The 12,910-nt window shown below is 46.9% G+C and overlaps 1 protein-coding gene across 1 annotated transcript; it reads left to right on the forward strand.

Annotated features, from left to right (window-relative positions):
• The first annotated feature begins 1,332 nt into the window (after positions 1–1,332).
• Positions 1,333–8,736, forward strand: LOC129380122 (barrier-to-autointegration factor-like). Its single transcript, XM_055068636.1, has 3 exons — positions 1,333–1,491; positions 4,178–4,315; positions 7,507–8,736. The coding sequence occupies exons 1-3, from the start codon at positions 1,348–1,350 to the stop codon at positions 7,651–7,653; spliced, it is 429 nt and encodes a 142-aa protein (XP_054924611.1). The 5' UTR covers positions 1,333–1,347; the 3' UTR covers positions 7,654–8,736.
• Positions 8,737–12,910: the final 4,174 nt, after the last annotated feature.

Genomic DNA, 12,910 nt, shown 5'->3' on the forward strand with positions numbered 1-12,910 from the left:
CCATATTTTAGCGATGTTGTAACCACGAAAGTGACATAACTGTAGTCTGCAAAGAAAGAACGGAAGAAAAGAAAGAAAGAAAGAAAGAAAGAAAGAAAGAAAGAAAGAAAGAAATGAAAACCCCATGTGGCTAATTCGAATAAGCTGTGCAGTGACGTCAGCACTGTTGAAAGATGTGAATCCGAAACTTTGTCTTGGACCGGGATTGGATATATCGTTAACATCACCCGCGGTGAGACAGCTGGAGGACGGAGACGAAATCCGAATGAGCTGTAAATAACACACTTTCCTGTAAGCGCAAGGAGACGAAAGCTGTAAATTTTTTTCTTTTTTCGGTCTTCATATCGTACTCACTCGTTTTGCTTAAATCGTATGTTGGCAAAGAGGCGCCGCGTTATTTTTATGCAGCGCAATTGACTATTACATATTTGCAGGGAAAAATAGGCGATACTTCAGTACAAATCATGTCTAATCCAATTGGTTTCTCAACCGTAACGATCCCCGCATTGGGCCGTGTCATCGACCTTATATTATGCAGGAGGGTTAACGTAGGCCTGACACCGCAGCTTTGAAATACGTGAGAACGATACTGCTGGTTGATGCCATTATGCCCGCGATTGGCGCTTAGATGTTTGGAGGTTGTCCAGTCGGGCCCTTCCTTCAGACTGTATTAGCTAACTGCAGGGGTGTATACCCAGGGGGTGGGTGGCACACCGGGAACGCGAACCCCTCCCCTCCCCCAACCCCTTTGTGTCAGCTAGTATTTCCGTGTACCAGGATGCGCCCCCCCCTCCCCCCTTCCCTCCCCGAAAAATATTCATGGCTACGCCACTGGTTAATTGTAGTGTATGAGCCCCGCCACGGTTTCAGACTCCCCGCGAAGCGATCAGATCGGAGCAGTGTATTAGCTATTCACACGCGCAATCCTCTGCTCTTCGTCGAGTGTCGAATCGGTGCAGCCGGAAATAAGTCGCAACCACGCACCCGCACACGCCAACCGTGCTTCGTGATGCACGTCGCATGTTCACGCAGCCAACAGTTTTCGCTTTCTCTAGTTATATATGCTGCAGTCAAAAGTCTACTCAGTAATTCCCCAACGTCCCTTCATGAGCTGACATAACGTAACTTCCTCGCAGAACGAAAAAAAAAACAAAGACAAAGAAATAACGAAACTAAAAAAAAAAGCAACCAGCGCGGCTCGCCACTCCCTGGTTGCAACACTTTGCCTACAGCTCTGCTATCGCCACCGCGGCTCGCTCTCCTTCGTCGTCGTCGTCACCTTCCTGCACCTCAAGGTCGCTGACAGGATGACTATCAGACAGGAAGTGGTGTAAGAAATCGGTTTCTATGGTGACAGCAGCCTATATAGCGTCGCGATCGGCGCAAAGGCGAGCACCGCATTTGCACCGCACGCCGTCTGCTATCTCTGCTAGTTCGCGTCTGCAGCCGGCGTTGCGCTTTGACACATCTGCTCCGTACGTCTTACCCGAGGTGAGTTTGTTGAACTTGCTGCATGCTGTGCTGTGCAGTCGCACGCACTAGTGAACGCGTTTCTTTTGTCCAGGCGCTCTTTTGGAATAATTCCGGGCTGGAATAATGCAACGGCTCTATTCCGATGCCATTCCTTTTCTCGCTTGGTCAGTGCACGTCAGAGCTACGCTCCGCCGGCGTTGTCCAAGGAAGCAGCCAGCCGTGAAAGGTGGATGACAAGAGTGGCACAGAATCGAGCGAAAGGAATCGCTACAGTATACCGGCTCAGTTTGGTGTCATCTTTCTTAGTTATTGCTGCTCTTGTCGCTCTTAGCAGCTGTTAGAGCGTTTCATTGCTTTCTTTATTACTTTTTTTTATATGAGGCGAACCCTTGGTACACATGATAGCATTTGCGACTACAGGCAGGCCCTTCGCACTCGATAGCGCCAAGAAGCAAGCTCCATTTTTGATGTTGCGCCGTAGCTGACTCACGTAAGTACACGTACACGGCGAATCCGAAACTTTATGCTACAGGCACGGAAACGCTGAAATGCAGGTTGGGTTGGCTTTCAGGCGTTAGAGCAACCTTTAGGCAGCAGATTTTACTGGGCTGCTATGGTGCGAGGATTCTTTTTATTCGGTTCCATATCTTTCTTATCATCCTCAGTTCACGGCCGGCCGAGCCCAGTGATAACGGGGCCTAAGCGCCGCTCGAACTATACCGACGAAGTGCGATGTGCATAGAATTGCTACGTTATCCAGGCCCTCTAGAGGAACACGGTGAATCCGAAACTTTATGCTGCAGACGCGGATAAATGTTGAAAATGCTGGGCGTAGGGGTCAGGCATCTAGGGCAGGGTGACCTTTAGGGTTCAGATCAGTTTTTTATTATCCGTATGGTCGTTATTTCCTACGGTTTGCATGATTACTTTTTCTTCCGCATGAATGCTTCGAAATTGCGAAATACACGTCGCGTTTCTGCTGTTAGAAAGAAACCGAGGCAATCGTGGGCTGTTTTCGTTTGCTTTGTGTATCAGGGCCTCTTGTGTCCGACTGCTAAATACAAGTTTTTTTTTTTAGCTGCACCAAAATTTTTAAATATTGCCTATGGCAGACAGCACAATTCTAACCCTTGATGCCGCTGAGGTATCACTGTGGTTATGATTAATATGTAAGCGCCATCAGTGTATAGCACCACATTCGGGCGCACTATCAATAATGTTAATTGTGACTGCACCACTGTTTGCACGTGGTGGTGCGCTATACAGTGTGGTGACTAACAAAAAATTGGGGCCCCTTGATTCTCCCTGTTCGCGTTCATTGCACAGAGCGGCCGGGTCTCGATTCCGGCAGGTTAAATGCCTTATAGGGTTGCATACGAAGGTTTAATGGTCAGCTGCCTGTTGTTCACGCACAACGTGACGCCAGCGGTCTAAAGGATGTGCCACATCTGTCGCCATGGCCATCAGTGGCGCTGGCTAACACTCCCCGGGTCATATCTTGTATACACATACATAGATATCAACGAATGTGGACGTGGAAACAGCCGCCGCTGTAGCTCAATTGGTAGAGCAGCGCACACGTAATGCGTGCGATGTGAATGTGATGTGAACGCCTGTGCAAGTTCGGCTCCCTCCCCTGACAATTTTTTCTTTTCGTCCATTTTCATTTCCGTTTACCTATCACTTGTGCACTTAAGAGGAAGCTTTAGCTCGGGTGCTCCTATCTAAATACATGTAAAAGGAGAATTCGTTTTTCTCGGCAACCACTGCACCAAATTTGACGGGGTTTGCTGCACTTAAAAGAAAAACTTAAAATCTAGTGACTGTTGGTTTTTAATTTTCGATTTAGGTCGTCAATTTTTTATTAAAATTTGGCAAAAATCGCACATTTTCAGAAAACGAAACTATCAAGTGTATAACTCCGTAACTCAGCAAGAAAAGATGATACCGCAATTCTGTGAATTGTACCTGATAGCACGTCTAAAGCGGACAAAATTGATGTGTTACACATGAACCTCAAAAAATGGAGTAATGTGTAATTAAAACTTTTGCAGAACCCTCGTAAACAACGTAACAAATTCACGTAAGATGTAAACTGACATATCAAATTTGTCCGCTTTGAATGGTCTAATGGTTGCCGTTTACAGAATCGCGATATCTGTCCTTGATGCAGAGCTATTAGTTTGCAAACTTCGTGCTTCTACTTTTTTCATACGTCTGAATTTTTGAATATCCTTTTAACAAAATTCAAGCCCTAAATCAAAATTCCGCTTCCAACAGTCACTAGAATTTAACTTTCTCTCTCAAATGCAACAAATTTCATTAAAATCAGTTCAGGGGTTATCTCAGAAAAACGTTTTTGCGTTTTTACATGTATTTGAATAGGCCGCGTCGGAGTTGGGCCCGAGCTAAAGCTTCCTCTTAAGTTATAACAAATAATTTCCCCCATTCTTGGCTTCGTCGAAAAATTCATCAACTGTTGACTTTTGAATAAGTGCTGTGTAATTCGCACGACTGGTAAAGTGTTTCTGAATTAACAAAATTCTCGGTTTAACAAGATAGTTATGGGGTCCAATTAACTTTATAAAATTCATGCTCAACTGTGATAGTTCCGAATTCTGGTTCAGAACTAATCAGCAAAGCGACTATGATATTGCTAAAGGGCTGAAGTGTCACTACGGTTACTGGGTGCTTATATATGCAGCGAAAGCGAGCCATGTCTTCGACGTCAAAGAAGCACCGCAACTTTGTCTCTGAGCCCATGGGAGAAAAGGACGTGACGGAGCTTGCTGGTGTTGGCGACGTCCTCGGCGGGCGGCTGAAAGACAGAGGGTTTGATAAAGTGCGTTCAAGCGTTCCTGTGGTCCTATATTTTCGACGATCATTTTCGTGGATGCTTTCACTTTTGCGTATAACGTAACGTCCAATGCGACGCCTTGTTGGTGAGACGGGCATCTCGTCCACTGGTCTGTCCGATTAAAGCTCCCTGAAAGTGATGTTGCTGCGAGTGATCGAGCGAGTTAACGACCCCTGTGTCTGGTGCTGCGCCTGCAAGCCTCTCTACACTTGAGAGCGAGAGAGAGAGCGACAGAAAAAATTATTGAATAACTATGGTTATAGTAAAGGCATAGTAAACAACGCATCTGAATCTCTAGCCTGAGGCTAGGGATCCAGATGGCCTGAATTAAACACCAAAGCTATATAATACAATTTTGTGAATTGTTTATTGAGGTATCAATCAATCAATCAATCAATCAATCAATCAATCAATCAATCAATCAATCAATACACACCCGCCAGTCCACAGGCTCGCTGGTCACTCACATGATTGCCGATTCGATGTAGGTGACACAGTCAATTCAATGTAAGAGGCCTGGTACCAACATGCACCTGTTGGTACCAGTGTATGTGGCCCTAGTCACTTACTCTGCGGAGAGGGGTAGGCTTAGCTGGGTTTTGGAGGGAAGTGATGAAGCCGTGGCAGGACTTTCTAGGTGTTGGCCGAACATCTTGACGGCCGGCCTAGTTCGTTTCACTTGCACAATGTCTATTAGCCGTCTCGTGTGGCGTCCCTTTCTTTTAATTTGCGCAGTAATTACCTACAGTATTATGCTAACCACTTGTACTGGGGTTGCTATACTGAACACTGTCAAATTCCACCATGTTGACGGTTCGAGCCAATCAGATAGGCCAGGGGCAGCGCTGCCAGTCAATCGAGGCTGACCAATACGCAAGAATTCGGCAGGGTCAAGAATAACAGTCTGGAATGGCGCGTACGAAAGGGGGGATATCGAAGGGAAAGTCCGAGAAAACTATAATCAAGATGAGACAGACCATAGAGAAACCAACGCTAAACATTTTGGTGCCATCTGATAGATAGAAATCAAAACATTTCCACGGCTTGGTGGTGTCTTAGACCCTAACAGCTTCATCAGAACAAATAAGTGAGCTCAGTATTAACAACAAAAATGCGGCCTAACTTCGTCCTTCGCTGGAGTTAAGACTAAGTGAAGGCTGAGTTTGCCGTTTATTTCTCGCTGTCACTATGGGAAGAGTCAGTAGCAACGACGATCCAGGGTCGAAGTGGAGAGCCAGGGTGCTGTCGTGTTGTAATGCAATCGCAGTGACCGGCAGAAGCTGTCGCGATACACTTGCGCCCGGTAAACTCTGCGTATGCTCAGCCATGGCAACAGGTAGCAGTAGCAGGTAGGACGGCAACGCTATGCTATAATACATATGTGTTCGGCTTAGCCCTGGGAGTGGCAGCCATCCCCATTCACGGCTATGGCGGCGGATGTCGAACGTACCTTCTGCCGCAAGCGTTACGTAGTAGGCGAAATTAGGAGCAGACAAGTGGGCAACTAGAAAGAACTTCGTGTGTATATATATAGGCTGACATATGTATGTATACAGGGTGTCTCAACGTTAGGGTGTCCCGCGTAACGTTAGTAAAAATATGCGAATTCCACGTAGCTGGATAGAATATTGTTTGCCGTCGCTTGGAGATACTCGGATGCTTTTATTGCATTCTGCCTAATTACATATTTATTCTTAATCAATTAATGAACTTCGCAAATATCATAATGAGATGAAAAGTGTCAATCAGAAAATTGGAGAGCAACACGAAAAACTCCCGATACAGCTTTCTGTTGTGCAATACGTGCTACATAAAAGTGATTTTTTTTAGCGTGAGAGAAGCCCGCGAAAACACGTAAAGTTCCTCGAGCGGCCAGTCGTTCGACAATTTCGAGTGCATTCGCGGGCTTCTTTCACGCTCGGAAAAACACTTGTATGTAGCACGTACTTCACAACAGAAAGCTGTGTCTGGAGTTTTTCGTGCTGCTCAATAATATTCTGATTGACACTTTTAATCTAATTACATTGTTTGAGAAGTTTATTAATTAAGACTAATTATGCAATTAGGCGCGGAATGCAAAAAAAAATTAACAATCTGAGTATCTCCAAGCAACGGCAAACAACAATACCTTGGTTATGTCCAGATACGTGGCATTTGCATATTTTTAAGGTTTACCTAAAGTTACGTGGGACATCCGGTATATGTATGCATGTTGGTGCGGCACACTGCAATGCGAATGCATCAGGAACAGCTGCCTGTTATTAATAAACCATTCTGTCTGGTTTTGTACGATTATGTGGCCGGGTAGTGTCTCATGGTGCCTTCAGCACAGGAACTTCATTCGCGCCTCTTTTTTACGATAGATAGGCTTATGTCAAAAGTGAGGACGTGGTAAATATTAAGGGTAGTATTCAAGAACAAATATTCAGTTAGTAGTTAAGCGCTGGTCCTAAGTGCATGTGTGTATGTGTGTGTGTAAAAAAAAAGGAAGAACGATGTTTTAACAAAGGGAACTGTCCTTGTTAAGGCAATATTCGGCATTTTGAGTTGGAGGCGTGACTTTTTCAGGACAACGCGCGATGCTTCGACAAGGGAACCTGGAGGGGGGGGGGGGTATTCTGTAAGAGTACACCTAGTGGGCTGTCCATTTCGACCGCTGCTGATTGGCTAGGGCCGCTCGTCCCCTCCTCTCTCGTAGAGCTGCATCCAATCAGCAGTGGCCGAAATGGACAGTCCACCAGGTGGACTCTTACAGAATACCTCCCCCCACCCCCCATGTATTCGTCACGGCAGCAGCCAGCTAGGTTAACTGTCTGTACTGTCTTCGTGTTTTCGCGCAGTTTAACTTGCAGAAACCGAGTCGTGTGGTTTTCTTGTACGGTTTGCTTTATGATTCTCGCTCTTCTAACTGTACCGCCACTCTGTAATGAAAGTTGCTTTGAAGACTCAAGTTGCACACTGAACGGAGAGGCAGACACGCAAGTCACCCACGAGTGCACGATGATAAATCACAAATGCGATGACATACGAACATCGTTCGAAGAATTAAAAAAAAATAATTTAGGGAGCTTTGCATTTCTTTTTGTTTTGCTTTTGTATGGAAATGTAGTTTTTCACGTCTGTCTTGCGGTAACTTAAGCGAATGGACTGAACTTTACTATCTTCTGTTGTTCTAGGCCTATGTCGTCCTTGGGCAGTTCTTGGAGTTGAAGAAGGACCGGCAAGGCTTTGAGAGCTGGATGAAAAGTACCTGCAGTGCCAACAGCAAGCAAGCGGGAGACTGCTACGAGTGCTTGCGCGACTGGTCCCAGGAGTTCCTGTGAAGTTTGACTCACACGGGCGCCCACTGTAAAGCCCGGATAAGTGGAGCGAACTTTCACAGCGAACATCGCCCGGCACAAATAGACGCAGTGGGACGGCGCCGACGGTTGGCTGGCATCATTTACATATTCGGCTAAAAGCAGACGGACGGCCACCGCGCATAAAGTTTCTCACCATATTACCTATAGAGGGAAATCTGGCGCTGCTGCGCTGTGGTATGCATGGGAATGCCGGTATATTGGGACTTCGGATTGGCATCGTTCTCGGCGAGCCAGGACGCCTTGAAGACGCGCCTGGCAAGCCGTTCCGTCTGTCACAATGATTCATATTCTACTAAAATGGCACGTAAAAAGCTGTTTTAGCTTTATTATTAGACAAAGATATGTTTTGTTTAACTATGAGAAGTTGTTATTGCATGTACAATTATATGATACGTAAGAAGTATCAGTGGGCCCGCTAAAGTTGGAGGACAGACAAGATTCGCGCTCGCTTTGAAACAGTTTGTCGTCTGTTCTTGCTTTTCTTCGCTTGGTCATGCATTGTAGGTGAGTAAAGATGTAATATGGGTGAATTGAAACATTTTATGAAGATTTTATTTTAAGAACACGTTATTTGTGTAGCCATATCTACGTTCTAGACGAAGCCTCTTGCAACACCAGCCAACACGAGCCTCGCAGATACATATACCGTCATTCCCATGACGGCACGGTGCTCTTTAAGAAACTTCCATAGACGGTGGCGCCAGAATTCCCTCTAGGTGTTAGTAGAGTGTACTAGAATTGGGGAGTGGGTCCAACGGAGGCCCCGACAAGCGGCGAGAGTAAAGGAAAAAACATTGAAATTTGCGGCGGCGCTGCAGTCGCCTTCTTCTGACGTTCCGGCCAATCCGGTGCCTCGGCGGCCCGGTGGAACCACGCCTACCGACGGACGTTACGGCGGCGCCCAGCTGTCGTCTGCTCGACGCGCCGCCGTCTCCTGAACACGCCGTCGTGCTTGTGTTTATTTCGGCATTTTCTCTATAATTGATTTTTGTACTTAGTATGCAAAAAGAAAGAGAATACAATAAAATAACTGCTTTGCCATGACTGGAGGTTCGTCGCTTCTGTCAAACGATGCCGTCTGCACGATGTACACGCGCGCAGACGGCCCGCGCGCAAGTCTATGGTTTGTCTGGTAACTCGGCAGAGTGTTTGAAATATGAGAGGATGACCACACATAGTACATCCCGGCGAAAGAACTGCTGTTGCGTAGCGGGTTGTGAATCCGCATACAGTAGGTTGAAAGGTGAGGCCAAGCTCTCGCTCTTCGGCGTCCCGAAAGATGAAGAAAGGCGCCGAGTGTGGGAGCGCAATCTTCACCGCATCGATCAGCCCTTGGAAGCTACCGACGCAATTTGTGAGCGGCACTTTGAGGCAGAGTACATACTCAGACATTATGTGCATATCATTGACGGCCAAGAAGTATCTGCGCAGCGTGGAAAGCCTGCACTGCGGTCTGATGCCGTACCCACAATCTTGCCGTCTCTTTCAGAGTGTCACAACGAGCAGCTCCCACGCAAACAGGCCACGCGAAAGAGACCGGCCTCACAAACAATAGATGAAGACCTACCACCAAAGAGAACGCCCCAGCTAAGAGCTGAACCGTCACGTACATTGGAGTCATATGAAAATGGAAAGCTGCGCGAGCTCGAAGACAAAGCGTTTGAGCTCGGGGATGTCCTCCCGCCAACCGAGCACTGGGCAATCCACAAGTTTTGTAATTACGATGGAATTGCTTATGTTTTGGCCTCCCTCAGCCGTGATACTGAAGTCGTCAGCATTGAAAAGACCGTGCTCATCAATTACGGGCCTGATCCAAGTGTGGTCATTTGTCGGACATATGTTCGGAAGAAACAAGTGTCCGAAACAATATGCGACAATGTCGATGATGCAAAGAAAGTCCTGTACGCCGCAGACTCTCTCCATCCTTGTAGAGGTGCAGGGAAACCGAACGATTTCACAAAGGTAGCCCTTACGAAGACACTCCAGCAGCAAATCTCCCATTCAGATGACCTTGTCTTCAGTACCAAGTGCACATGAGCAGTAAATCAAGAAGGTGAATATATACAAAAGTTGTTTGAGGTGTTGCTTGCACGCACATTTTGAAATTAGCTAATCGTCACCAAGGTCTAGCCAAAACACAAATTCGTATGACCCTCAATGCGACTATTCACGAACAGTACATCCATGGCTATGTTCGGGACAGTTGCGCGTGTAAGAGGACGAACACAGGGAAGGAACGAGGTAGATGGAAAGAGCGCAATTATCAACTGGTGTTATTGGTTTCGAAGCGGTGTATATATATATATATATATGTGTGTGTGTGTGTGTGTGTGTGTGTGTGTGTGTGTGTGTGTGTGTGTGTGTGTGGTCATATCCTGTGTTCGTCCTTTCATACACGCAGCTCTTCCTAACACAGCCATGCACCAACTCTCTCAGAAAAAACTTTTTCGAAAGCACATGGCTTGCCTCTAGACAGTGAATATGAGTACATATGAGCATGTGTACCAGTGAGCATGAGTACCTATATACGCGCCCATGCACCCATCTTAAGCGATTCTAAATGTATTCCTTTAACTTCCAGGTTCTGCGTGCATGTCATGCAAGTACCTGAGAAAGGTCATACTGACGAGAAGAAGCTATGTAAAACGCAAGGAACAAAGAAACAAAGCCTCCACAAAAGTGCGGTCCCTAAGTCAGAAAAACTTTTGAACGTCGCTAATGGAAATCACAAATAAAACTCCAGCGTACTAGAAGTTGCAGCTTGAGTGATATTGTGAACAAACATTAGGAAGAACTCGGAAGCAATATTTTTTGTAGCTTGTTTGGGACTAACTAGTGTATCTAATGCGGCCCTGTACAAAGGGTCGAGCGGGGAGGGGAGGGGATCTCGTTTTGTTCTCGCAACTTGCCCGGATGTTCTCGTTCGAGTGCCCGGATAACGGCTCTGTCTTTTGGCTCCAGGTCACTTGAAGGTCGTTCACAACGGGTGCTAGAAGCAGTTCATGCTTTGAAAAAAAAAAAAAGAAGAGCCTTCTTCTCGGCGAGCACCAACAACGCGCATCCCCGTATTTAACGCTTTCTCCCAGGTTCATGCGAGTTGGAGGGAGTACAAGGTGAATGCTGTATGGCGGAGAGCAGTCAAGACGGAAGAGACAGAAGATGCCTGCGTGCCCTGTTTTCCGTCGCGTGGTGTCTTGGTTTGTGTTGTGCTGCTGCAAGGAACACGGCCTCAAAGGGTGCTCACAACAGTTTCCTTCGCGCACACGCACGGTCGCAAACACTCACACGCGCACATGACCGCGCCCCCCCCCCCCCCCCCCGAAAAAAAAAACATCGATAAATTCATGGAAGCCAATACTAACGCTAATGCTAAAAACTAGCACTAATGCTGCTAACAGCAACGAAGAAGCAGCGCATAAGAACTATACCAGGAGAGGGTAGGAATAAATATGTAAACAAGTGACAGTCCCACATTCCAGCGGAATTCCCGCAGAAGTGCTCTTCGAAAATTTTTTTTCGTTGTTGTTGCTGTTTTCGTTTACACAGGCCCCTTACCCGAGCCTACCCTTACCCCACAGCGGTGCGTTACGGGCGGCTTAGCAGGCTTACATTAAAATGCTAAGCACACTTGCGCGACACAGTAGCATTTGCAGGCAACGAAGAAAAAGAATATAAAATAATAAATTACTTAAGCAAAACGGCATAATAACACGGTGCGATACACGAAGGATCCCACGGACAAGGCTCTAACAATGGCGCGCATTTGTCACGCTATGCCTGTTTGCACAGGTGCACAAAAAATATTACAGAGGCACACAGCAAAGTCGCTGGGCGTTCGTCCATTGTATCGCCCCATGTTTTAGCGATGTGGTAACCACGAAAGTGACATAACTGTAGGCTGCAAAGAAAGAAAGAAAGAAAGAAAGAAAGAAAGAAAGAAAGAAAGAAAGAAATGAAAACCCCATGTGGCGAATTCGAATAAGCTATGCAGTGACGTCAGCACTGTTGAAAGATGTGAATCCGTAACTTTGTCTTGGACCGGGATTGGATATTTCGTTTACATCGCCCGGGGTGAGTCAGCCGGAGGACGGAGACGAAATCCGAATGAGCTGTAAATAACACATTTTCCTGTAGGCCCAAGGAGATGAAAGCTGTATTTTTTATTTTTTCGGTCTTCGTATCGTATTCACCCGTTTCGCTCAAATCGTATGTTGGCAAAGAGGCGCCGCGTTATTTTTATGCAGCGCCATTGACTATTACATATTTGCAGGGCAAAATAGGCGATACTTCAGTACAAATCATGTCTAATCCAATTGGTTTCTCAACCGTAACGATCCCCGCATTGGGCCGTGTCATCGACCTTATATTATGCAGGAGGGTTAACGTAGGCCTAACACCGCAGCTTTGAAATACGTGAGAACGATACTGCTGGTTGATGCCATTATGCCCGCGATTGGCGCTTAGATGTTTGGAGGTTGTCCAGTCGGGCCCTTCCTTCCGACTGTATTAGCTAACTGCAGAGGCGTATGCCCAGCGGGTGGGTGGCACACCGGGAACGCGAACCCCTCCCCTCCCCCAACCCCTGTGTGTCAGCTAGGATTTCCGTGTACCAGGATGCGCCCCCCCTCCCCGCTTCCCCCCCCCCCCCCCGAAAAATATTCATGGCTACGCCACTGGTTAATTGTAGTGTATGAGCCCCGCCACGGTTTCAGACTCCGCGCGAAGCGATCAGATCGGTGCAGCGTATTAGCTATTCACACGCACATTCGTCTGCTCCTCGTCGAGTGCCGAATCGGTGCAGCCGGAAATAAGTCGCAAGCACGCACCCGCACACGCCAACCGTGCTTCGTGATGCACGTCGCATGTTCACGCAGCCAACAGTTTTCGCTTTCTCTAGTTATATATGCTGCAGTCAAAAGTCTACGCAGCAATTCCCCAACGTCCCTTCATGAGCTGACATAACGTAACTTCTTCGCAGAACGAAAAAAAAGACAAAGACAAAGAAATAACGAAACTAAAAAAAAAAAACAGCAACCAGCGCGGCTCGCCACTCGCTGGTTGCAATACTTTGCCTACAGCTCTGCTATCGCCACCGCGGCTCGCTCTCCTTCGTCGTCGTCGTCACCTTCCAGCACCACAAGGTCGCCGACAGGTTGACTATCAAGCAGGAAGGGGAGTAAAAAATCGGTTACCATGGTGACAGCAGCGGAGAAGAACG

The sequence above is a fragment of the Dermacentor andersoni genome, chromosome 9, assembly GCF_023375885.2.
Source record: "Dermacentor andersoni chromosome 9, qqDerAnde1_hic_scaffold, whole genome shotgun sequence".
Taxonomy (NCBI): Eukaryota; Metazoa; Arthropoda; class Arachnida; order Ixodida; family Ixodidae; genus Dermacentor; species Dermacentor andersoni.